The sequence below is a fragment of the Trematomus bernacchii genome, unplaced genomic scaffold, assembly GCF_902827165.1.
Source record: "Trematomus bernacchii unplaced genomic scaffold, fTreBer1.1, whole genome shotgun sequence".
Taxonomy (NCBI): domain Eukaryota; kingdom Metazoa; phylum Chordata; class Actinopteri; order Perciformes; family Nototheniidae; genus Trematomus; species Trematomus bernacchii.
In genome coordinates, this window is record NW_022987409.1 from 526,794 (window position 1) to 551,424 (window position 24,631).

The 24,631-nt window shown below is 40.7% G+C and overlaps 1 protein-coding gene across 1 annotated transcript; it reads left to right on the forward strand.

The window, feature by feature from the left end:
• Nucleotides 1-8,621: 8,621 nt before the first annotated feature.
• Nucleotides 8,622-24,471, forward strand: LOC117488608 (neuronal acetylcholine receptor subunit alpha-3-like). Its single transcript, XM_034137610.1, has 7 exons — nucleotides 8,622-8,862; nucleotides 19,943-20,082; nucleotides 20,168-20,212; nucleotides 20,299-20,408; nucleotides 20,556-20,763; nucleotides 22,149-23,165; nucleotides 24,346-24,471. The coding sequence occupies exons 1-7, from the start codon at nucleotides 8,805-8,807 to the stop codon at nucleotides 24,469-24,471; spliced, it is 1,704 nt and encodes a 567-aa protein (XP_033993501.1). The 5' UTR covers nucleotides 8,622-8,804.
• Nucleotides 24,472-24,631: the final 160 nt, after the last annotated feature.

Here is a 24,631-nt window from a genome sequence, read left to right on the forward strand (position 1 = left end):
TCTTTTTTCCCACAACACATAATTTTAGCAATTGGTGAGAAGATTCAAAACCAAGAACGATCTCCGGCAGGTTGGCATTTTGGACAGAGTTTCGGAAGTGTATGTCCTCTTGTAAGTGTACACTCCGAGGCCACAGGTGCATGTAAGTCAGCCGACAGAGACCTCATTAGACAGTATTTTATATACAATATTTTTAATCACGATTTAAAAAATCATATGTGATAGCAGTTTCTGTGTCTGGTTTTTCCAGGAAATAAATGTTTATGAATTCATTTTAAAATAGCGCTTTATCCAGTCTTTACGACTCTTCAAAGCGCTTTACATATACAAGTCATCAATCACCCATTCACATCCCATTCATACAGAGGCAGGGGCTTCCATTATAGCTTACATTACACACACACACACACACACACACACACACACACACACACACACACACACACACAACACACACACACACACACACACACACACACACACACACACACACACACACACACACACACACACACACAAAATACACTCTCTTTTGGAGTCAAAACAGTGACATAATCCGACAGATGTAGTGACAGCCCGTGAATTGGAGCTGGGTTCAGTAATTACAGCCCATAGTACTACCCTCATCCTCGCCTTGTATGGCTCATAAATGAGATACGTAACATATGCATTCATTTCCATTAAGAGAGTATCCACTCGAGGGTGAGAGGTGCTGAGTGGAGCTGTTCTTGGTGTTAATATGTCCTTTTTCTGGTTTCTGAACATCATACACATTTCATTTGGATTGGTCTCATTGTTTTCTCTTTCATGATTCTTGGAACTCTCTGGAGATTTATATTGAATTGTCTCATTGCAAATCATGTATTATACAACCTGGGCAGTGGTCATAATTCACCTGCATCCAGGGGACGTCTCGCTCGGTTCCTTCAAGGGATGTTAGGCAATGTACAAAATCGTGATATTTTATAAATGAGTCATCAGTTACATTAAAAGAACATTTGGTGAAATGACTCTTAAGTCTAGAAGGAATCCATTCACTGCACCAAAAGGGCCAATTTCTCATGTCTTAAATAATTGAAGGTAAAAAGAGAAAATTCAGCCACAGAGAGTCATTGTTATGGTCTCCAGGTCTAATCATGGAGCGTGACGGAGGAGATGAAACTGAATGAGTGAGGGAGGAGGGCTTCCAGCAGAGTGGGAGGGAAGAAGAGAGAAAGGTGTGATGAAGGGAGGCAGGGATGAAGAAGGTTGGCCATAAACAAGAGACACTAGACCTCTGCAGTTTGTTAGGGCGGCAGAAGAGCCGACATTAAAGACCGCTTCATGCTGCAGATAGAGATCAATAAGCATTTATTCTTCTCTGCAAGGCAAACCCAAATGCGTATAGACATATATAATGTTTGCCTTACAGAAAGTCAATCAGAGCCAGTCAAGAAATCACATGCTAATGTGTATTTATTGCATATTTTATGGTAGATTTCTCCAAAATATCAGATTTTTCATAGGGATATGTGCAATGACACTTTTTGTAAGTTTGACTGAAAAATGTCAGTCACAAAGCTGGTTCATCTTAGTTTCCTTTAAAGGAGGGAAGTAAATGAGGACTTGTTGGAGTTTAATTGCGTGTAGTTTATTGCAAAATGGAGCAAAGCCTGCGAGCTTATGGAGCATTCGACTCGAGCCACAATAACACAAATAGACGAGACATGCCTCACCCCTCATACCACCAACCAAACACCTTCTTCTAAATTTGGCGCTCTTTTTGATCTGCAAGATTTGCCATCCCTCCCTCTGCTTCTCCATTGCTGCTGCTGCCCTGCCTCTGCACCGCTCAGCGCCCCCCCTCAAGGAGTAATGAGTAGGTTTAAGGCCATGCACAAACACATATGGTTACCAGTGTTATTATAGTAAGTAAATAAGTTACTCAAGGTAAAGAACCAGACTGTGAACATCGTCCATTACCAGTGGAGGTCTTGCATTAACAATCGTACCTCAGTGAAAGTAGGAAAATAGTATCAACAAAATGTACTCAAAGTATTGAAAGTAAAAGTACTCATTCTGCAGAAAAAAGGGTGCTTATCAGTGTTTTACTTTATATGGAATAACCTTATTGCTTAATGTATGTGTGTGTTGCATTAATTAAATGTCTTTATATACCATTGAGTATAGTTTAATCAACCTATTCTAAAACATTCATCACATTTCTGCTGTAATGTACTTTCCCAGCTGATTTAAGAGTGGTTTTAAAGGGTTTATCTATATATATATAAGTGAACAATATTCTCAAACCATAAGGAACAATTCATTATCAATCAAAAAAATTAATTAAAATCCCCTGATTTAGAGATACATAACAATGGCAGAAAATGTGTGAAAACAAAATCTGAAGTAATATCCAAAGCTGTCAGACAAATAGTTGAGTAAAACGTAAAGTATTTGTTTTTTTAAGCTCTACCTCACATCTTTACTTATGTACGTCAGTCAATAGTTACATTTCAGCAATGCAAGCTACGTACAACTCTGTCTTCACTGACATGTTTCTATTCTTTTCCATTCTCTCTGTCGACCTGCTGTTATCAGAGTCTTGATCCTTCGCTGCAGCATGGGGACTGCAGCAGTTTGATCTGTTTCCTGTCCAGCGCTGTTACCCTCCATCTTTCCCATTATGCTCCTCTAGGATTTATATCTGCCATTTCAGCTCTGTGGTCAATATTTATGAACTACATTACTGCATTACAGGATGTGTAGCTGCTGTACATTGGAGTCTGGGGGCCATCGATCCTTCCCGTTGAGCCTCTGAGCTGAGGGGACAGACTCAGGGCTGTGGTCCTAACACTTTACAGGGTTTTAAACGGGCCTCGGGGGAGGGGGGGGGCTCTTTAATGTCACTGCTGGAGCAATAAATATGTCTGCTGCCTGCTGACAGATCAGTGTGCCTGTTGCTGCTCGCTAGTGGTCAAAAGAGACACTGCAGAGGAGCAGCCCTGTCACTCAGTACCACAACAGACATTGCAATAAATACTCAGAATGTTTAAAGTATATTTTTGGAATAATCAGTTACTTATCACTTTTAGTGTGAATCCTATTTTTAACTTGCATTTAGTCCATGCTTATGCGTTGAAAGCAAAGCCATAATGATTTGAATCTAAAAAAAAACCCTAATTTTAACTACTGATTTTTTCAAGGTGGGGTAGGTAATTTATTTCAGAAACACTTTTTGTTATATTCCATGGAATGCTCTTAACATCCCGATAGCAATGCATATCTTAAGTGCTTTGACAAAAAATCCATAAAAAAATGTCATCTGTGGAAGCCGTAGTACTGTAAAAAGCACGACCAATCATTTTAGCCGGCCCGGCTAAAATAACTGGATGGCCTACCTGCCTGTCAGCCTTCCATCTGTGCACAAACTTATCTCGTGCCCTCATTGGTCATGTGCGCGTTCGTGTGTGTTGGAGGAGGGGCTCTGTAAGGAAGTGGCAGATTCTTTCCGGTTGTGTATTTTCAAATTCTAGCGCACTCGAGCTGGTTTTCCAAAATTACCTACCCCACCTTTAATGTAACAGCTTAATATCTAACCACTGAATTTACAGTACTTTACAAACCATCACTTTAAATGTATGCGATTTGAATTCCCCCCTTTAGGTTATAGCAAGTTATGCAATTTCAAACTTTTATTCTGGGTCATACATTTAGATTTTCCAACCAATTTATTATCGTCTAGTTTGGTTTCTGAAATGTCTCAATCTTATTTTAGCAACCTGATATTTTGAGTTAACTTACATTTTCGGAGGGATATTATTGGACCATTATATGAGCAACTTGAAAAGTCTTCAAATTATTGTTGCTGTACTTTGCTTATACAACATAGTATTTGTACAACATCATCATCTCCTGACTGAAATCTCTGAAGTTAATCAGATGTACATTTTAGGGCCAAAGAAAAACTAGGTTTAATATTAAAGCCATCCAAACACATTTAGTTACCAATTACATGAACGTGTTTCTAAGGAATACCAGATATCTTGTTAAATGCTGATAAGAGTCATAAAAGGGAAACAGATTACATTTTCCCCTCGGACACATGCCCAAAGGCACAGATGAAGATTGCAAGGGCTATTAACAAAATGTTTAAATGGATTAAAAATAACTTAAAGCGATGACGAGTAGATCATCTGTGATGGCTGAAATACGTTCAGACAATCTTTCAGATTTAATTTTTAATACAAACATGATTGGACCAGATAAGCTTTTTGTGGCTGTTTGACCCCTCGGGCTGCAGTTAAAATGACACTGCTGGTTAATCAGAGAACAAGAAGGACAGGAGAATAAATACATAAAGCAGTGTTGCTGTTTTATATGATGCGTGTGTGTGTGAGATAGAGTGGGAGGGTTTGTGGGAAAAACATGGTGCAGAGAAATGTCAGTTTAATTAGCAGCAAGGGGCTTTAATCAGATAACTGTGATTTGAGCAGTGAAGGGACTTTAATTAGTTGCTTGTGGCTGCAAAAGGCCACAGAATGACCAAGCTCTCTGCGTATAGTGGACACTGGATAAATGGAAAACAGGAAGTACAAATCTCTGTGGTGTTAATGGGTCTGCTGGAGTGAGAAGGAGGAGGAAGGAGGAGGGAGAGGAGGAGAAGAGGAGAGGAAGGCTGGGTAAATGCTGCAGGGTTGAGGGGGGGTCAGTGAGAGTAGCGTGACAGTGCGATGTAGGAGGAAAGGGGATGCTCAGAGCTTTTTAAAAAGAGTTGTCGAAGAGTGGTTACAGTGGAGGGGTGGGATGAGACGGAGCAGAAAGAAGAAGGGGATCATGGGAGGAAGACTAAGGAGTTTAGATTGGGTTAGGGGGTAAGGAACGAAAGGGGGAGAGGGGTCAGGAGCACACGTCCCCTCAGTTAGGACCTTTGAGATTACATTTTAATCATATCTCTATGACAAAAATGTACACAGTGTCAGTCAAGTATTAATTACTTGAGATAAATGCATCAATTGTAACTGTAAGAGGTTGTGTTTAATATCAACGAACAAGATGCATCTCAAATCAATGCAGACTTTTTTTTATCATACCACACATTGATCTCTTCCTAATGCAAACCAAGTGCTATGAGTTTCCAACATGCACTCATGACAATAAAATGGTTAATATAAGGCACATATTGTTTGGCAAGATTTGAGAGTATTAACTATTATGGTAACTTGCCAGAAATGTTGATTAACTGCTTGTTTATTTCCTCATTATGTTAAAATAAGACGAAATCTTCTAAGCATTGCGTTTAATTAGAAATTGTTATTGGTTGTTGCATATGAGTTGTATATAAATGTAATATCCAGGAGATAGGGTTGCACCAGCTATAGACTTTATGCTGTCTGGTGGTGGGCAGATAGTGCACAGTCTGTTTATCAGAGCTCTTTCACTGAAGAAAGCTGTGGCTGATAACAAGGCTAAGGAGAGCAGTGATACTGAATCAAAACAGTGTTCGCAGTCAAACTTAAATGCAAAGCTCGTATTAATCGTATTAATGCAGCTTAGATTCAAGATTCAAGATTCAAAGGTTTTAATGTCATATGCACATAAACTATAGAAATGGCAATGAAAATGGTATGACCAAAGCTCCTCTGGTGCAAGAAGTCTTAAATGTACCTATGATGGAAAAGAGGTGAACTTTATATCAAACGGTTGAGTGAATGTTAAATGTGCCAGACACAACATGTTCAATAATACAGGTTACTCATCAGACCTGCTGCAACACTAGACTAGTGTGAGTGACAAGTAACACATTGATACTGTGACCAGAGAGAAAGAAGGAAAACAACAACAATGATTTTAAGAAGAAAAGATTGAACACAATTGACCTCTGTTATCTTAAGGCCACCAAAATATATTAGGACAAATCTAAACCAAAGTCAGGAAAATGTGTGATTTATAAAGACAGACAAAGTGATAAAGGAAGGTGGAAAGAAAGAAGGCAGAGAGAGAGATATACCCACGCAGACTCATGAGAGAAACAGTGAACAAGGTTGATGTGGATAAGCCGGGACAGTCCTGTCTGACACACCCTCTGTTAAAACCGTACTTGCCCTTTTCCTTTTGCTTTGCATCAGGCCCTCAAGGTCCTTCTGCTTTGTATGAGCTGTCCCACCAGATGCCTGTTGTTATTTAACACTGTGTCTACTAGGTGGTGGGCGAGACACGGCAAAAGAAAGAGGGACAGAGAAGCAGCTGAATGAAGAAATAAAAAAGAGTGTGGTGAAGAAGAAGGGAGAGTATTTTAGTCTGTTAGCTTGCTCTGCTAGATCACCAGCGCGCTGATTGTGACACTTCAGGGCAACAGCCTCCACCTGTGAGGCTGACTTTCATTATTTTATATCCCTGCTCAACCTAAATAGTAAGTATTAAGTAAATGCACCACACACTTTACAGTCTTACACTTCAGATTGCTTCACAACTCCTTTTATGAATTCACACGTTAAGTTTTTATTTTATGTATAAGCAGTTATCATATCTTACTCCAATCATATGACTTGAACGCTCTTGCCCTGGGGAGGTTTGTAAATCCAGGTGAAGCCATTATCCAGTTGTACTTCCCTAATTAAATCGAAACTCATCACAAAGAGCTGCAGATAAGGAGCTGTTGAGCAGAGGGACTTCAGCTTTTAAACCATCATAGCCAGGAGATCAGAAAATTACACATTTATGCTTTGTTTGTTCCCCTTAAAAACCCATTTTAATCTAAGTTAATTAAATATTACTGAAAAGACGGGTTATTACGGAACAATTAAAGTAGTATTCAGGCAAATGCACACCTTTAAAACCAACATTTAGGTATTTACAGGGAAACATATTCAAATAAACAACAAAGGTCACAGGTTGACCTTTTAGTTTATAAGCTAACTCCATGGAGAAATACCTGCACATTTTTAAGTGTTAATTGTTACGAAGGCTTGTTTAAATGTCTGTCACTATCTTGTCGGCAGCTTCTTGGAGAAGAGGTAAAACAAGAGAAACATTGTAATAGTGGGGGCAGAAAATGAAAGTAACACACTGTGAATAATAATAATCTGTTCCTCCATGCTCCTTGCCTGTGGGTGGAGACTCTCTCTCACTGGCTCTGTCACACTGAAGCACATCAAGCAGCCAAAGTGCATCCATGTTCTTCTGCTCTTCTGGTGACACTCTCTATACATCACATCACTTCTGGAGCTTTTAACATTTCATGCTCAGCTGTGTATCTCTCTCTCCCTATTAGCTGTCCATATGCCGTTATCTTCATCCATCAAGCCCTCTGTGCATCCTTAGCTCCTATAAAACCTCTCGTTACACCCTTATACCTTACATTCCTCTTTCTTTTTGGTCTGTTTTCTTCTTTTGGATGTTGCTACCGGCCCATGAGAGACATTTAATCACTACAGTTTCCAGCCTTTGAGACTCAACATCAAGCTCGGGTGACTTCACTAACCCGAATGACAAAACTAATTGAGCTTAAAATTGAGGACCAGGACGTCCACTTGTCTTTGGCCGTTTTGCTTCTGACCTGGCAGCTGCTTACATGCAAGACACTTTGTACATGTATGTAGTTATTTGATACAGTAGCTGACTGCAGCAGGAAAAACAACATCTAACATGACAAAAGAGGTCATTAAATAAGAAAGCTATCTTTGTCTCTTTCTATTTAGTCTTACTCTTAGCTCCCTAGCTAGATATCTGTCAGCGCACGTCCACACAGATACATATTTTTGTTAGTGCTATGTATAAACTCCATGTTCTTTTTTTCGTGCCAGGTGAGAGGGTAAAGAAGAGTAGACAAAAACATCTTATGATGCAGAAAACTAAAATAGGTATAGACACGCATATAGACATGCAGGTGCATTTGTTCCATATAGGCATAAAAACAGATTCATAAATTATTAACATAGAAATCAACTAAAAGCTATCTCTGTCCACCCTGTTATATGTGTTGGTTTAACAAAAGTAAGAAAGTAAGAAATACAACTTCAAACTAAAAGTGAAGCGCAGAGAGAAACTACAAATAAATTGTTGTTTCAGTTCAAAGTAAATTAATTCTACCTGTGACTGCAATGTATTTGTCAGTCTGGACTTACATGCTCGACAGTGCAGTGTGCAGATATGCATTATGCTTAGCTTTCTGTTATTTGAATTGGGCAGACTCTGCATCCCTCAACACTCTATTATAGAGCAGCTAATGCTTTAAGCTGCCTGAGCATTGTTATGCATACAAAATCAATTAAGTGACTAAATAGGTCATTTACAGCTCAGCAGGGGAAATGTGTGATTATTGTGTGGGTGCTGCATCTTTCTCTAGAGCTGTATTGAGTAGATGTGAGGATAAGTCTTTGAGCTTGATACACAGTATGTACGCATTTTCAGAAAGTGTAAACTATCAGACAAGTGAAAATACAGTTACATTTTAATAATTTAAGGAAAAAGGATTGCAAAACCACATTTTAAAAACAAGGGTTCAAATAGACATTTTAGCGTTTCCTTATTCCAAACTTAACACCTGTGAGTCACCGTGAGTCAGGTCGCTAGGTTTGGCACTTTGGGTGAGTGGGTGGGTGAGAGTAACGCGGGGACGGAGGGAGGGGGAGGCGGGACGAGAGAAGTTGTTCATGTCGGCAGAGCGCACCGCGAGTCCAACCTCTCTCCACGCACCGGAGCGCAAAGACAACATGATGCTTGAATCTTAGGCTACTCAGAGGTTTATAGTGGGTTACTGACCAGACTTCAACTCTAAGCATCTTCTTTATCTGCATAAAGAACCGTCAAGGGCCGATGTATCGATGAATTTCCTCGGGAAACTAACAAACGTCCTCCTGCTGGTGCTCCTCGCAGCTCAAGGTAAGAGACACTGCGCCGTAACTCGGTGCTGAGCTCGCAAAAAGTAGCATTATACTCCTTACTTTAGGACTAGGATGTGAATGGTCAGTGAACTTTCTCGATATATTACTTTTTAGTGGTCATAAGCCAAAATCCCACCTCGAGCTACCTCCCTTAGTGCGCGTTTTAGTTCAAATCCGTACAACCAAACCAAAGCATGCAGTTATATCAAAGCAGCTAAAACGATTAGTAAATCGGGAAAAGTGATGTTTAAACGACATTAGAGAGATAATGACACATGCACACATGTTTTATAGCTGCAACTGCGGTTAAAGCGAAATGCTCATCATACTTAAATTATTCAGTCTCTGAACGCCCAGAAGCAAATCAAGAGCTTATCTGAAAATAGTCTCCCCCCACATTTTAATGTGTGCGTCCTGCTGGCTGGCATATGCCTCATACCTAAGAAGAACGGAGACAACGTTTTCCACTCTGGGTATTCGTGCTCACTTCATAACAAACCCCACGTGCCTGTGCATTATAATATCTTGTATTCTCCAGAAATGTGTGGAGTCACTGTCTTGTCTCATCTCATGGGAGTGTCTCAGGTCAGTTTCCTTTGGAGATGATGATCTGTGATCGTGTCATGATGACTCATTAAAGCGTATACACCTCATCCCCCCTAGCTACTGAGAGGCAGCCATCCATGCACACAACGAGCCAATGCATGGATGACATACGTTTCTCCAGCAGCTGCAGCTCAATGACTGTCGTAGATTTCATCCATGGATCCTCCATGTGGAGGGCTGTGCGCTGCCTCAGAGCTCAGGGTCATGGTTAGGTACAGGTTCATTTACGTGCTTTAGGGCATTTCTGTAGGTGGTAAGCTGCCAGTGAAGGACAAAAGCAGATCCGGATGCTACAGCCATAACTTAAGTGCTAGACCCATTTCCTCTGTGTTTTGATTTAATGTCTGTAGTGACATTAAATCACAGCCGGATCACTCTGCGAGGTTGTCTGTGGTTTGTTTTGCTCTTTGGGAGATCCATTTCTTTCTTTTACTTTTATTTTCAAATCCGTTCTACACATACTTTTCACTTTCTTACTTCTCTGGTTGGCTGCCAGACTCCTTTGTCCCTTAAAAACTAAATGTTGAAATAGGGTCCTTGAGTGACTCCCAGGGGACCCAGAGCAGAACAAAGATTAGATAAATTATTTAATGCTGCTTTCACAAGGAACAGAAAGGTTATTTTAATCTTGAATTTAATCTCATCACTACATAGATGCAGCTTTCTTGGGAGGGTGTCCTTAGCGATGGTAACATAATGGGTGTCTATCTGAGAATAACATAACTTGCTTTAAAATGATAAGACTTTTTTTTGGCAGCATCTTTGTTCCCAGTGTTAACTGATGTGTTTGTGTCTAAATGTTTATCAGTCTGTCAGTCATAGTTTTTTCAGTTTCTGAATTTTGAGTTTATCCTGCCCACAAAGGCAGACAGCCATAACAAAAGAAGATGTTTGACATTTGCCTTTGGTCACTTCAAAAAAAGGTTAGCAATTCCAGCTTGCTTGAGCCTTTAAGCTTAATTTGATCATTTCAGTTTAATTCAAAGGATGTAAACATTTCTTTTTAGCTAGGTGTCTGCCTTTCTTCTTCTTTTTAATATTTATGTCAACATAACTTCAATAAATCGACCTACAGTTTAAGGGTTAAAGGTAGCTTAACTTAATTTTGTTAAATTCTTCTATAAAGTCAAAAGCTGGGAAAGCAGGTTAGCAAAGAGTAAGCTACGTTTACTCTTTGCTAAGCTAGGTATAGGCCTACCATTAGCAGAGCTGGGGTTTTGTTTTTCAACAATACCGCTTCATTTTAGTACCAGTCTTATAGGTAATACACTGAATTGTGTGTTAATTAGATTATTGTTTTCTGATTAGATGAATAAAATCAGGTTAGGTAATCTTTGTTTTTAGCTATAGGCTAGCTGTGACCACTTAACCAGCAAGCTTTTAGGCATGTAGTACGTGAGCTGTCAAAAGGTCAAATTCACTTAATTCCTCACTAAGAGTGTAGTTACTCTGTTTTGACTTTTTAAGGCTGCATACAGTATATTACACTATTTTCTTGGTTTATTTACCAGTGGTGGATAAAGCTCATTCTACAAGGCAAGGCAAGGCAAGTTTATTTATATAGCACCTTTCAGCACGCGACAATTCAAAGTGCTTTACAAAATAAAATAAAAGACGTTTAAGAATAAATACAGCAGAAACACATTATATAATGGCATTTTACAACAGGCATTTAAAAAGCAAAGATAATCAATTAAACACAACAGTTATACAATACATGAATAAAATGCATACTGCAGTGCGCATATGATCAGCTCAATTAAAAGCAGCAGCAAAAAGATATGTTTTCAGTCTCGATTTGAAAATACTAAGAGTCTCTGCGGACGTGCATGTTTCGGGAAGTTTGTCCCAGATTGTCGGGGCATAATAGCTAAACGCTGCTTTCCCATGTTTTGTTCTTACTCTCGGAACCGAGAGCAGACCCGTCCCGGAAGACCTGAGACACCTTGATGCTTCATAATTATGCAGGAGATCGTTAATATACTTTGGTCCTAAACCATTTCGTGATTTAAAAACTAGCAATAATACTTTAAAATCAATTATTTGGCCGACTGGAAGCCAGTGTAAAGATTTAAGAACAGGACTGATGTGATCCACTCTTTTAATGTTAGTGAGGACTCGAGCAGCAGCGTTCTGAATCAGCTGCAGCTTTCTGATGGATTTTCTTGTCAGCCCTGTGCACACACTATTGCAGTCTACTGAAGACTACTCGCATGGACAAGCTTTTCTAAATCCTGTTGTGACATTAGTTTTTTAATCCTAGATATGTTCTTCAGGTGATTGTATGCAGACCTAATAACTGTTGTGATGTGACTGTTGAAATTCAGGTCTGAGTCCATCACTACACCTAGATTTCTTGCTTCATTAGTTGTTATGTAGTCTACCGACTGAAGCTCTGCGATACAAGTCTTTTTCGGTTGGTTCCATTTAAACCATTTTTCTGTGAACAACACAGTGTGCTTTTAACAAAATGTGGTAGGGTAATTAATTATTCTGGCTATAGGTTGAAGCCCTGCCATGTTATAAAAAACAGTTTTTTTTTACTTCAAAGCCCTGAGTTTAGCAGTGAGTTTGTCCCAGATGTGGTACCACGAGTCCACCCGTGGGAGCAGCACTAAGTGCCTTCGTGTTGTTACGCTCCGGTCGACATGTGAAAGACAGTGGCTTCACACATCCTGTAACCTGATGCAGACTCAGTGTTGAGGGGAAAGGGATGCCACTCTCTGTCATTCTCTTCAGCCGGGGAGATTTGCTACAGCCGACTGCTTTGTAGCTTCGCCCTTGAACTTGGCACATTTCAAAAGGAACAAGAAAGCGGTGCTGGAAAGGGATGGCAGTGTCAATACCCTCCTCAGTAGAACATCATTTGCTCAAGTGAAAGGAAATCTGCTCAGTCCTGGCTTGATAGAGATAGTTAACTTGGCCTTTGGAGGTAAACCCCTAGAAAATGAAAGGGTTTTGCCCTAACCTTCCTCAATCCTCCGCTCCCTCATCCTTCCCTCAATCCCCTATTGGCTGTGTGGGCTTTTTTATGATTCTGTACAGGGGCTGTGTATGCAGATAAGTGCCTGGAAAACACACACACACACACACACACACACACACACACACACACACACACACACACACACACACACACACACACACACACACACACACACACACACACACTCCCGTTGGGGGTCCGATTAGCAGGCTACAGAAGGTATTGTCTCATGCCAACAGAGGAAAGGCTGATGCTGCAGACCTCAGGATTGGGGTATATTAGATTAATCTGGGTGGAGTAGCTTGGAGGTAAGAGTGAGAGATCTGTGCAGCGTTGGGCTGTTATCTGGAGGTATGACATTCAAGAGTAAAGTCACAGCCTGTTTGTTAGATTTGAATACACATCAGAACATTTCAGCACAAGATAGTTTCCATAAAGCTTCAGATAGAGTGATTCAAATGAGTGAACGTGCATGATGCATTTCCCCGCAGCCCGGATCACCCCTTGCAGAGAGAGTTGTCCAGCCATGCCTGCATTATACTGATCTGATCCGCATTATGTTTCAGGCTTGACCCTTTATCTCACTTTACAGTGCTCTTTAATAGCTGCTGCGTGTTGTCAGCGAGAAGAGGATCTGCCTATTTAACAAGTTCTGCCCCTGATGGCAGCAACTGCATTGCTAATAATTCATAGCATACTCCAATAAAAGAAAGCCCTCACTACTAAGTCTTTACAATGATGGTTGTAGTATGGCCAACAATCAAATGCTCTCTATTGCACCAGCCTTTGAAATGGTTTATTTTAAGCCCCTATTTAAGTCTGCTTGTATGGAGTTCTCTGCTTGCAAGACAGCGTCATCAAACATATTTTCTCTCTGCCAGATTTATATGCTCCTATGAGCTTGGAGTTACAGAACAGCTCTTTGCTTACTCTCTCAGAAGATATATATTTGCATTAAAGTCTGAAAGGCAATCAGTGTGTATATGTGTGTTCCTGAGTGTGTGTGTGGCTTAAGGATCCGCTTAACGCGATTGTCGTATGATTATTGCAACTGAACCCCCCTCCTGCACACATGGTGTATCCACCACAGGCAGAGGACTTATTCCATCCCCCTATGGATTGGCTTAAACCATCATCTCCCCTCCAACCAACACCACACACACTTTTTTCACATGCAGACACACACACACACACGTCCTCCTCCAGACAGCCCTGTTGCCTGATTTCTTTGGGACATCCTGCTTTTCAGTGCTGGCGATGAACTGAGTCACGCTTTAGGATGGAGAGAGAGAGAGAGAGAGAGAGAGAGAGAGAGGGAAGTAGAGATTTGAGAGGTTGAGCAAGACAACAGATGCTTCAGATGGAGGACGGTCTGGATTTTTGACAGTATTTCCCCCACTTTTCTCCTTATTACCTGTTTACGTTTTCTATTGACACTCAATCACTTCATTCAGGCTAATCACACTCACAGGTCACTGCCTCACATATCATGGCACTAGTTACCCAAAGTTATCATTTAAATGAAACCTTCAAAATATGTTATAGCTTCTTTATTGGTGTGTTTGGCTGTAGCTCAGAAGGGTTACCCTAATTGAGACTGGGCTAAAGAAATGTTTGCCACTTAATGATGGCAAGCAGGACACAGAAAGCTGAGCTGGGGAGTGGAGTTGTAGCATGTATTAAAAAACAGATAAACTATATGCTTAATTGTGAGTCCACAGACATGATGTAGAATTGAACTATGAAGTTTCTGCTGCCTACGTTTTTCACTTTACCCAGAAAAATAACTACAGCTACCCAGTCATATGATCTACTGTGTCCTTCATCTCAATACTTTCCCACTACTCAGTGCTTGAAGCTGTCTGTGAAGGAGGGTCAGGTCAAGATAAGATCATTGTATTACACCTAATTCTTGTAGGGCAGTTGAGTGGGTCAGAAAGCTTTTTAAATGATTTCTGGTTACTTGAACTAGAAGACAAAACTAGTTCTCTGTGTGAGGGGATTGCAGCAGCATCACTTCACAGCCAAGAGACTATTTTTATCCCGGCTAATTTTCTCTTAATCTTACATGTGATGTGGTTTATTTTATGACACCTGAGTAACTACTGTATAAGGCTGGGTGTTAGACTTGTGTGGTAGGAAAGACATTTCTTCGCAATAGTTTGAAACTCCAAACTGATTCAGTCAATGCTGCTGGCATGCATGATCAACAGGCAGCAGAATTTCTCAATTAGTTGCAACTGCTGCACGATAAAACCACCACGGCCTCCCACTCCAGACACAGCTCCCAAACTGTGTTTCTGCAGCAGTGCGGCTGTTTTCAGCTCCGGCTGCAATAAGAGCCCAGATAAATGTGACAGACTGTAGCTACCTTTTATTCTTAAACTCATGGTAAACTCTGCTGTAAATGCTGATAATGGCTCACATTGAAAATCATGCTCTGTTATTCACATTTTAAGTAACATATTGTTGAGGGTAGAGTATTGAGTTTTATCTCCTTAAGGAGCTCTCCCCTTTCTTTCCCTCCCTTCTACGTGTTTCCCTGGCTGTCTATCTGCTCACTTCATTCATCAGTATTGTGGATACATTCACTGGATGAGTTCAAGTGACATAAAAAGAGTCTGTATTTGTTGTCCTTGTTTATCACATTTCTATTTTTGGGGAAATTCCATAAGGCCTTGTGTCTGTGTTTACTCTTTGCAAAAGCTATAAGCTTCTCTTTTGTAAGGACATGAACATCCCTTTGCTGTTTGTAAAGACAATATTTTGTTTTGTTTCATGTTTCGTTTTGTGTTTTTCTCTTTCGGTTCCCAACGCTCCTAGCCTGTCAAGTACAAGTGTGTATTTGAGGAATTGTTATCTTTTAAAAGTGACTTTACTTACAATACAAGCAGAACATCTGACCTCAAAACTCGCACATCTTCTTCCCATCATGAAAGCATGGATGCAAAGAACCATGGAATTACACGCATCAGTGAAAACAAATCATATGCTGTTCAGAGTGAGTTAATCAAAGGTGAGTGGACGTACTATACATAAATAGTAACATGTGTGTCCACACTGGGGCTCAAACAGTTTCATATACGCAAGCCCTCATACATGGAGACACACATTGAAAAACATGAACCATATTCTTCATGGGATGGTCACAGCACACTCAATGATCACTGTGAATCCTCTTGTGCGTCACCCAGCATGTCACAGTCGGGCCATCAGAAACCCTGGAGAGCAAAGACACGCTATCTACTTTTCTGTGCTGCTTGCTGTCACTTTCCTATCTCTTCTCTCCGCTGTTCCTCTCTCTCTCTCTCTCTCTCTCTCTCTCTCTCTCTCTCTCTTTGTATCTCTTTTCCACACACTCACACACACTGTCAGCAGTGTATTATTGGAGGGTAATTAGTGTCCACCACTCGCTCCCAGGCTCATCCTGTTAAGCACATGCCTGATCAAAGAGCCCCCCACAGGCCACGGCTTTCTGCAGCTTTCGGCTCCTGTAGCCACGAGAGACAGGGACAGACTCGCTGGTTGCCTTGCTAATTCTAAATCAATGTGGTTATTTAAGGGTGAAATGCATGACTGCTTGACTTGACTTCATCCACGTCAGAACAAAGCCTCATCACTTTGATAGCAAGTCACGAAAAGATGGGATGGAAAAAAGAACGCCTGGTAAAATGAAGCGCATCTGTCAAGCTGATTTCATGTGATGTTCATCATCAGAGGCGAAGACAGTTCTGTCCACAGTGATTAACAACTCTATTCTGAAGCTTGAGACAAGTTAATTGATCCTAGAAAAGACATTTGGTTGGTAGCTAGCAGCGTGGCTCTACAGAAGGGAAATCAGTGTTTATTGATTCCCCACTTTGGCCCATTTCTAAAATGTAAACTACTATGAATTTGCTTCTTTTTTTGAATTTGCTTTTTTTTTGGATACAGGTATTAATTATGCCAAGATAATAATAATAATAATAATAATAATAATAATAATCTTTATTTGTTTAGCACCTTTCATGCAACAAGTGCAGTCCAAAGTGCTTCACATAGACATTTCACAGAAAATGTATCTCACACAGAATACAGACCAGTAAAAGACATCAAAACAAACTCAAAATTGCATCAAGTAGACATATATAAAAAATACAATTAGATTAAAGGTAAAACAATACAATTGTGCATTAAAAGGAGAATAGTGCAAATTCAACACACAATCAGGTGACAGGTTCAAATGCATCGCAATGCATTTAGAAAGTGCAGCATAGAGCAGGAGTTTGCTTCCTAAAAGGCTAACTTATACAAATGTGCTTTGAGTTTCTTTTTTTTAAACTTCCACCGAGCTGGCTTCCCTGATGTCTACAGGTATTTTGTTCCATAGCTTTGGGGCATAGTTAGAAGATAAAGATGATTTATCCTAATGACTTTGTTGAACTAGCTAATAAAGGGCATTGCCATACCCCCTTCAGAATCAATTGTAATAGTTCAAGTGATTCCTTAACCTTTAATTTAGCTACTTTTCATGTCAAAATTCCATTTCTATTACTTTTAATTATTACCAAACACCTGTAAAACTAATGACATCATCGACATCTGCATTTTTATTTACTGCAAATGTGAGCATATTACCACTTTAAACTAAGATGTTGAACATTGTTAACAGTATACATGCTTAAACTCGGTATGTTAGCATTGCCATAATAGCTTGTTCGCATACTAACACTAGTATTTAGCTCAACGCAACGCAGTGCCCATTAACTTTAAGGTTAATTACGCAGTCACTGCCTTGTATTTTCACACCGAAACTTATAAAGGCTCCATGTGCACACACTCTCTTGCATTCAATGCCAAGAGAGTGTGTGTGCTTAAAAGCATGTGAGGTGAAAGGGCAAAGGTTATAATGAACTTCCTTTTTTAAATTAAGTCTCTTCTTTGGAGGAACAAAGTAGGGAATTAGAGGAGTGACTGCCAACAGAGAAAAAAAAATATTGGCTTAATTTTGTCTGGCCTCAGTGAACAAAAGGTCCAATTAATTGACTGATTATAATTGCCCTGGTTTCCCCTCAGCCAATTAGAGGCTTAGACAACTTTATATGAGTGCAGCGAATCGCAGAGTAGCGGGCAGTTTTCAAGGCAGGTACCAAGAGCTGAAATTACACAAGCGTCTCAGGAGAGAGGCCTTTTCATTAAGCTTTAAAACTCTATGTTACTGACCTCAGGAAACTTCTTGAGAGTTTTGAAGCCACTAAAGTATAATGCAAATTCCTACCCGTAGAGAACTAGATCTGACAGGTCATTCATTTGTAGTCAGTTAACTTCTTATATTAATCCTGCCTGTTACTAAAGTAAGATAACAATCCCCAAATTGTTCAGGCTACATTATCTTCATCATGATGGGGAGACTGATCGTGATGGTGAGTTTGTGGAAAGCTATGCAATGAAAATGTTTGAGGGAATAAACATGATGAGGGAAAAAGCTGTGCGGCCTGATTTCCATTTACCTCTGCGCCTTGATGAATAACTTATACCTCGGCTGGTATGCACCCTGCAGTGTCTGAACTCCAAATATGAAGTAATAATAATTTAAATGTAGGTGCATGTGCCCTGGCTTCAGCGTTCTGTTCATTTTTCATTCATGCAGGACAAAATATTGTCCGGACTGTATTAAGTCAGTGTTTTATGTGCACCAGATGTTGCGATTATGTAAGTGTTGTGGGTGTTTTTGAATTTTAAGTTGTAAAATGAGTCTGCCCCTGAGCTGTGTTGGTCCCCTGTGAGGTAGATGAAATCAGTAAACTGTAAAAATAAAGTGTGTTCACTGCATTTCTATATCAATGCTACAGTATACATGTTTTAGATTCAGACTGCTCTTAAAATAAACTAACAAGGGATACACTTTAATTACATTTTTATTTCCCCAGACCGGGCAAGTCTGATTTTGTAAACATGAGCAAATGAACGAAGTCTCTTAAAATGAGAAACCAGACAGACTGTAATCTGAGTTGTCTGCAAGATATTCATCTATGTGTACTCCCAATGGCAATAAATGGACCAACAGCTTTATGACTTCCCTGTATGGAAAGTTATTATTACATATTTGTTTCAGTATATAGGTTTTTCAAAAAAGTCACATCTTACTGAAAGTCCATTTGTATAGAGTGCGTGGGTTTTATAGTGTCTTATGACAGTGGAAGGCATATTACCAATAGCACATTACTCGTAGTAAAGTCCAGAAATGCTATCTTCGTTCACAGGAAAAACATTGAAGGGTAAGGTTTTGAACCATCTTTTAAAGAGTTAACTGACCTGTGCCGAGAGAAAGTTTCCCATTAAAGGAGCATGTTTTATTTAGTTGTTGCAAAGGAAGAAAACCATTTCACTGAATGGGGCTGTGTGTCTAAATGGTCTGTGACCCATTTGTTCTTTTGGTAAAAACACATTCTCTGCCTTATCTGAGATGGTTCACACAGCTCTGAAAGCGCAGTTGGATGGTTTGGGAATGGGTTGAAAAGTGTCTGCGTCACTTCATAGATTTGAAAGCTGAGTGGTTGGCCGCCGTCTTTAACAAACAAACCACTCAGCTGGAAATCCAACAGCATACAGTTAGACAGACGATGTTTGAAGGGCGGACTTGGAAATGCCAAACTTACCAGTCACTCAGAATAAACACCTAACAGAGAAAGGAGGCTGTTCAAGAATGAAAATCGACCAAAGAGGAACATGAAACATGAAAGATTGGACGAACACAGAGAAACTGAAAGGAAGATAAAATATCTTCTATGATAACATACTGAATAGAGTTGGTATTGCTGATTTTATGCTGGTGGAGGGTGAGAGCGCGTGCTGTCCCAAGTGAGGAAACGTTTTCTGCTCGGACAGGCGTGGGTCAATGTGCCATCTCAGGCACCAGTGTTACTAAGGGCAGTTTTCCACACATGACCTTCAGAACTGTCTTATCAAGCCTCCAAACCACTTCTTCAGACACACACTGGCCATTGGCCCACCTCTTTGTTTAGCTATAAGTAACTCGTGTTTGGAGATTTTGTAAAAGCTTGCAGGCTTTGTCTTTCTTCTGCAAACAGGCAGTAAAAACGCCTCTAAAAACACCCTTTGAATCACAGCCCTCACTCCATCCAGAACAAAGAGGTATTGATTAAACAGTTAAAGGGTTGTTTCATCTAAATCAAACTTAAATATGTGTTCCATTTCCCCACAACCCTCAGTGGTATCTAGATGCAGCCTTTAAATTAAACATCTTATTGAAAGAAGTCTGTACCTTTTTAATATGCTGTAATTCAGTACAGTCTGAGATCTTTTGTAGTTAGCATCTGGTGCCATAAGAGAACTAAAACTTAAGTAACTTCTGCATTTGATCGATGAACCCCGTTAAAATGTTTCCCTTTTCTCATTGTCTCTAAACATCCAAGGTATGTAGGGGTTTCAAAATCAAAGCCATATATTTAGTGGTTTAACTCTGTTTTCTCCTTTCTGTCATTAGGCTGTTTTTCATCTAAGGGGGAGGACAGATTATTTCGGAGATTGTTCAGGAGGTACAACCAGTTCATCCGACCAGTGGAGAATGTATCTGATCCAGTCACCGTGGAGTTTGAGGTCTCCATGTCCCAGCTGGTCAAAGTGGTAAGAGTAGAGAATAAACTCATTGTTTCTTACTTAAAAAAATTAAAATGTTCTCTTCACCAATTCTCCCTTTATGTCTTCACAGGATGAGGTGAATCAGATTATGGAAACCAATCTGTGGCTGAGACATGTGAGTAATATTTATCCTTTGTGTGACATCATTACTGATATATTACATCATATTTTTACTCATGCTCAGTTTGGTTGGTCTTTTAGGTCTGGAACGACTACAAGCTGAAATGGGCCCCTATTGAGTACGATGGGATTGAGTTCATACGAGTTCCATCCAATAAAATTTGGAGGCCAGATATTGTTTTGTATAACAAGTAAGTTTGAGTGCACAAATACACACATAAAAGAAGTTATATTTTTTTGTACATGGTATTTGTATTTATCCATGCTCTACATCTAATGACCTTTTGTGTTAGTGTTGTAATGGCCTCTAAGTGAAATGACATTTACATCTCTCAAAGTGCTGTAGGTGACTTTCTTGTGGAAGACAAGACCAAGGCTCTGCTGAGGTTTGATGGCACCATCACCTGGGTTCCTCCAGCTATTTTTAAATCCTCCTGCCCCATGGACATCACCTACTTCCCCTTTGACTACCAGAACTGCTCCATGAAGTTTGGCTCCTGGACATACGACAAGGCCAAGATCGACCTGGTGCTGATTGGCTCAAAGGTTAGTGACAGGGGACAGATCAGGGCCATTTATGTTCCACATGGCATGTTTATAACACAATACGCTTTGTTTTTGTGAGGACTCAAAGACATTAAAAGGAAGGTTTCAGTACTGAGTCACACCTACGCGTTTATCTGCTCATATGATCTAGTCATTCTAGTGAGACAAATTGGGAACAACTTCTATCAAATCCTTTCACTTTAATGCCAAAATATATGAACCAGTTAAGCCCCATGCCCCGGGGGCATGTCGCAACATCTTGCAAGAAACAGCGTCTGAGGGCTTCTTAACATTTAATAAAGTATGAATGTGTCATACCCACTTAACGGGAAGAAACTCAGCTTTCAGACAATATTAACAATTGTTAGCAAAACGAAACATAAGAGTAATAACAAAGGCTCTGAATTAGCCCTGAGCGAATTAGCACAGAACTCAAGGTAAAATACCCTTATTACTGATCGGATCTGCACAAACAATATATCGATTAGCAAGCTGAGATTCCACAGATTCCAGACATATACTGTAAGTATCATCACTGAGCGACAGGGGAAGCGAAAACAGACATCACAACACGTAGCTTCACGGAGGAAACACAGAGATATTCTTACCTTAGCTGTTGTTTTACTAGTTTGAGCCTAGGTTTCAGTTTTCAGTTTTCAGAGCGTAACATAGCTTTCGACTGCGTGCGCGTCACACTCACTCCTCAATGGTAACGTGTGTGTATGTGGAACTTCACCTTCGATTCTATTGGCTCTAACGGTTCAAAAGAGATGTCAAAAATTGACCAATGGGTTCCAAAGAAACAGCAAATCCACCCAAATGACCCCAAAGGTGTTTTTTTGTTGTTGCTAAACCTCTCTAAAAAGGTCAAATGCCACTTGTTTTGCATCAATCTTGATACAGGGTACTTATTATATGTTATAGTTTGGATTCCTAAAGCTTTTAGTCTACTATCCCATCATTCAAGGGTGGTTTTCACTATAAGTAATGTTTTTTTTTTGGACTGACACTATAATTTACATTTTTTTACTATGTTCAATCTGAATTTACTTTAAAATAAAAAAAATCTATATTGATTCTGACTTTCATCCAACTCACAGGTTTGTCATTGCTTTGAGAAAAAATATTAATTTACCCCTTTTAGAAGTGAAGTTATAGTCATTTGTTCTGGGCATGTCATTTTCGAGCCTGAGGCCTGAAAAACAGGCTCGGGGCTTAACTGGTTTTAAGAGAGATGTTACAATTTCTAGACCCCTTTTGAATATTTGTGCTATCCACTTCTTATGTCTTTTTAAACTGATTTCTTGTAGTGTAAAAATCTTTGTTTTTAAAATGTAGTTTTCCTCCAAATAACTGCCATTCACATTCCATTTGCATTTCCTCAGGTGAACTTGAAAGACTTCTGGGAAAGTGGAGAGTGGGAGATCATCGACGCTCCAGGATACAAGCATGACATCAAGTACAACTGCTGCGAGGAGATCTACCCGGACATCACCTACTCCTTCTACATCCGCCGCCTGCCACTCTTCTACACCATCAACCTGATCATCCCCTGCCTCCTCATCTCCTTCCTCACGGTGCTGGTCTTCTACCTCCCGTCTGACTGCGGCGAGAAGGTCACCCTCTGCATCTCCGTCCTCCTCTCCCTCACTGTGTTCCTGCTCGTCATCACCGAGACCATCCCTTCCACGTCCCTCGTCATCCCTCTGATCGGCGAGTACCTCCTCTTCACCATGATTTTTGTCACGCTCAGCATCGTCATCACTGTCTTTGTGCTGAACGTCCACTACCGCACCCCCATGACTCACACGATGCCGGACTGGGTGAGGTCCGTGTTCCTCGGGGTGTTGCCCAGGGTGATGCTGATGAGGAGGCCAATCGACCAGGGCTGCTCCACCACTGCCAATATTGCGGTAACAGGAGGAGGAAGGAAGAAGAGAAAGACCAGCATAGGAAGTAGTTCAGGAAGTGTTATTATTGGCGGTATAACTGGGGGTGTAGCGTTTCCACCCACAGATGTTGGGGCAGGAGGCGGGGCTGCATCAGCGAGTGCTTCAATGAACTGTGTGGAGTATGGCGAGGTTAACCGAGACAAGAACCGGGACATTAACAGGAGATGTCCCTACAGAGGCAAGGAGGTACCGACTCCTGTCCCTCCCCCGATGGTTCCGCCACCTCCTCCCCCCCCTCCTCCTCCTCCTCCACCTCCCCCGTCCTCACAGGCGACCCCGACCCAGGCGCCCAAGGAGTCGGAGATACCCAAGGTGCCGAGGCCAGTGAAAGCCCCTTCACCTATCAGCGCTGTCGTTGCCTTCTCCGTGGTGTCGCCAGAGATCAAGCAGGCCATAGAGAGCGTGAAGTACATCGCAGAGAACATGAGGACTCGCAACAAAGCCAAAGAGGTACGAAAGCAAGCTTGAGTTTACGGTGTTGAGTATGTCTAATATGTTGCGGCAGAGGTCTAATAACCTTGATCAAATGTATCTACAAAAGCATTCAAATATACTGATTGTGTGAATGATAAATCTGTAGATTGGTAGTGTTTGCAAGTGACTGTGTGAATTATGTGGTGGTGTGTGGGGTACATTTAAGATAAACAATTCAGGACAAAACACAAGGAAGGTGTGGTGCAGAGTATGTATTCACCCAGAGCCTAGAGGCCTAGATGACTAACTGCAACTTGTCCTAATGCCAAAAAATAATTTGCTAACCTTGAGTTTTTTCCCCAACATTGGGGAAAGCACACATTTAGTCCCCAGCATGTACAATACACACACATATAAACATATGATAACAGAGCTTTATTGTGTATGTGTTATCTCTGCAGCATGTGTGTTTCTACCTAGCTAAAGGAAAGAGTGAAAAGCATTTCCCTGTGCTATAAAGGGAGTGTAAAGCTGCTTGTTTGTTGCAGATGGATGGCTTTGCGTACGCTTCCTGCACACTCTGCATGGCCCTGATATGTTTGTTGCTTCAGCTCCATCTTTTCTTAGCAAAGCTGGGATCTTTCTTTTATGCATGCTGAATAGCCTCCTCTATAGGACACAATGGCATTATGGTCAGGGCAGCCATCATCCTATTGTCCACACCTGGCTGATCAAAGAATACTCTTTTACACACACACACACACACACACACACACACACACACACACACACACACACACACACACACACACACACACCACACACACACACACAACACACACACACACACACACACACACACACACACACACACACACACACACACACACACACACCCTTTATACCCATACGGCTGTAGTGTTGATACAGTGACATCATAGCATGGTCGAGCACGATAAAAGTTAATAGAAATCATATTAGCCTCAAAACACAACTCTTTTTACATATTCCATGACCAAAAAGGAGAAGGGAGAATAACTCAATCTTATTTGACCCTTACCAAAAACAAATAGACGATGGAGAAATATGGTATGACAGACATTTCATAATTACCATTAAGCAGATTTTTCAGAAGCATAGTGGGTTTGTGTGATTTGTGATATTTTGTACTTTTTCTACTTACTTGCTAACATATTTTTTTCCTTATTCTCCTCAGGTGGAGGACGACTGGAAGTACGTCGCCATGGTCATCGACAGGATCTTCCTGTGGGTTTTTGTGACAGTGTGTATTTTGGGAACAGTGGGACTCTTCCTCCAGCCGCTCATCAGCTTCTTTCAATGAGACACTCGTCTTTGCCCCTTTTCTCTCTCTCTCTCCCTCTCTTTTTGTCTACTTCAGTCTGTCTCTGTGCCCCACTTGAAATACTTTGGGAATAATCCCTCCTGCAGCTCTTTCAAATCAAACACTGAACTGTCTTCTTTTTCATTTTGCGGCGTTTTGT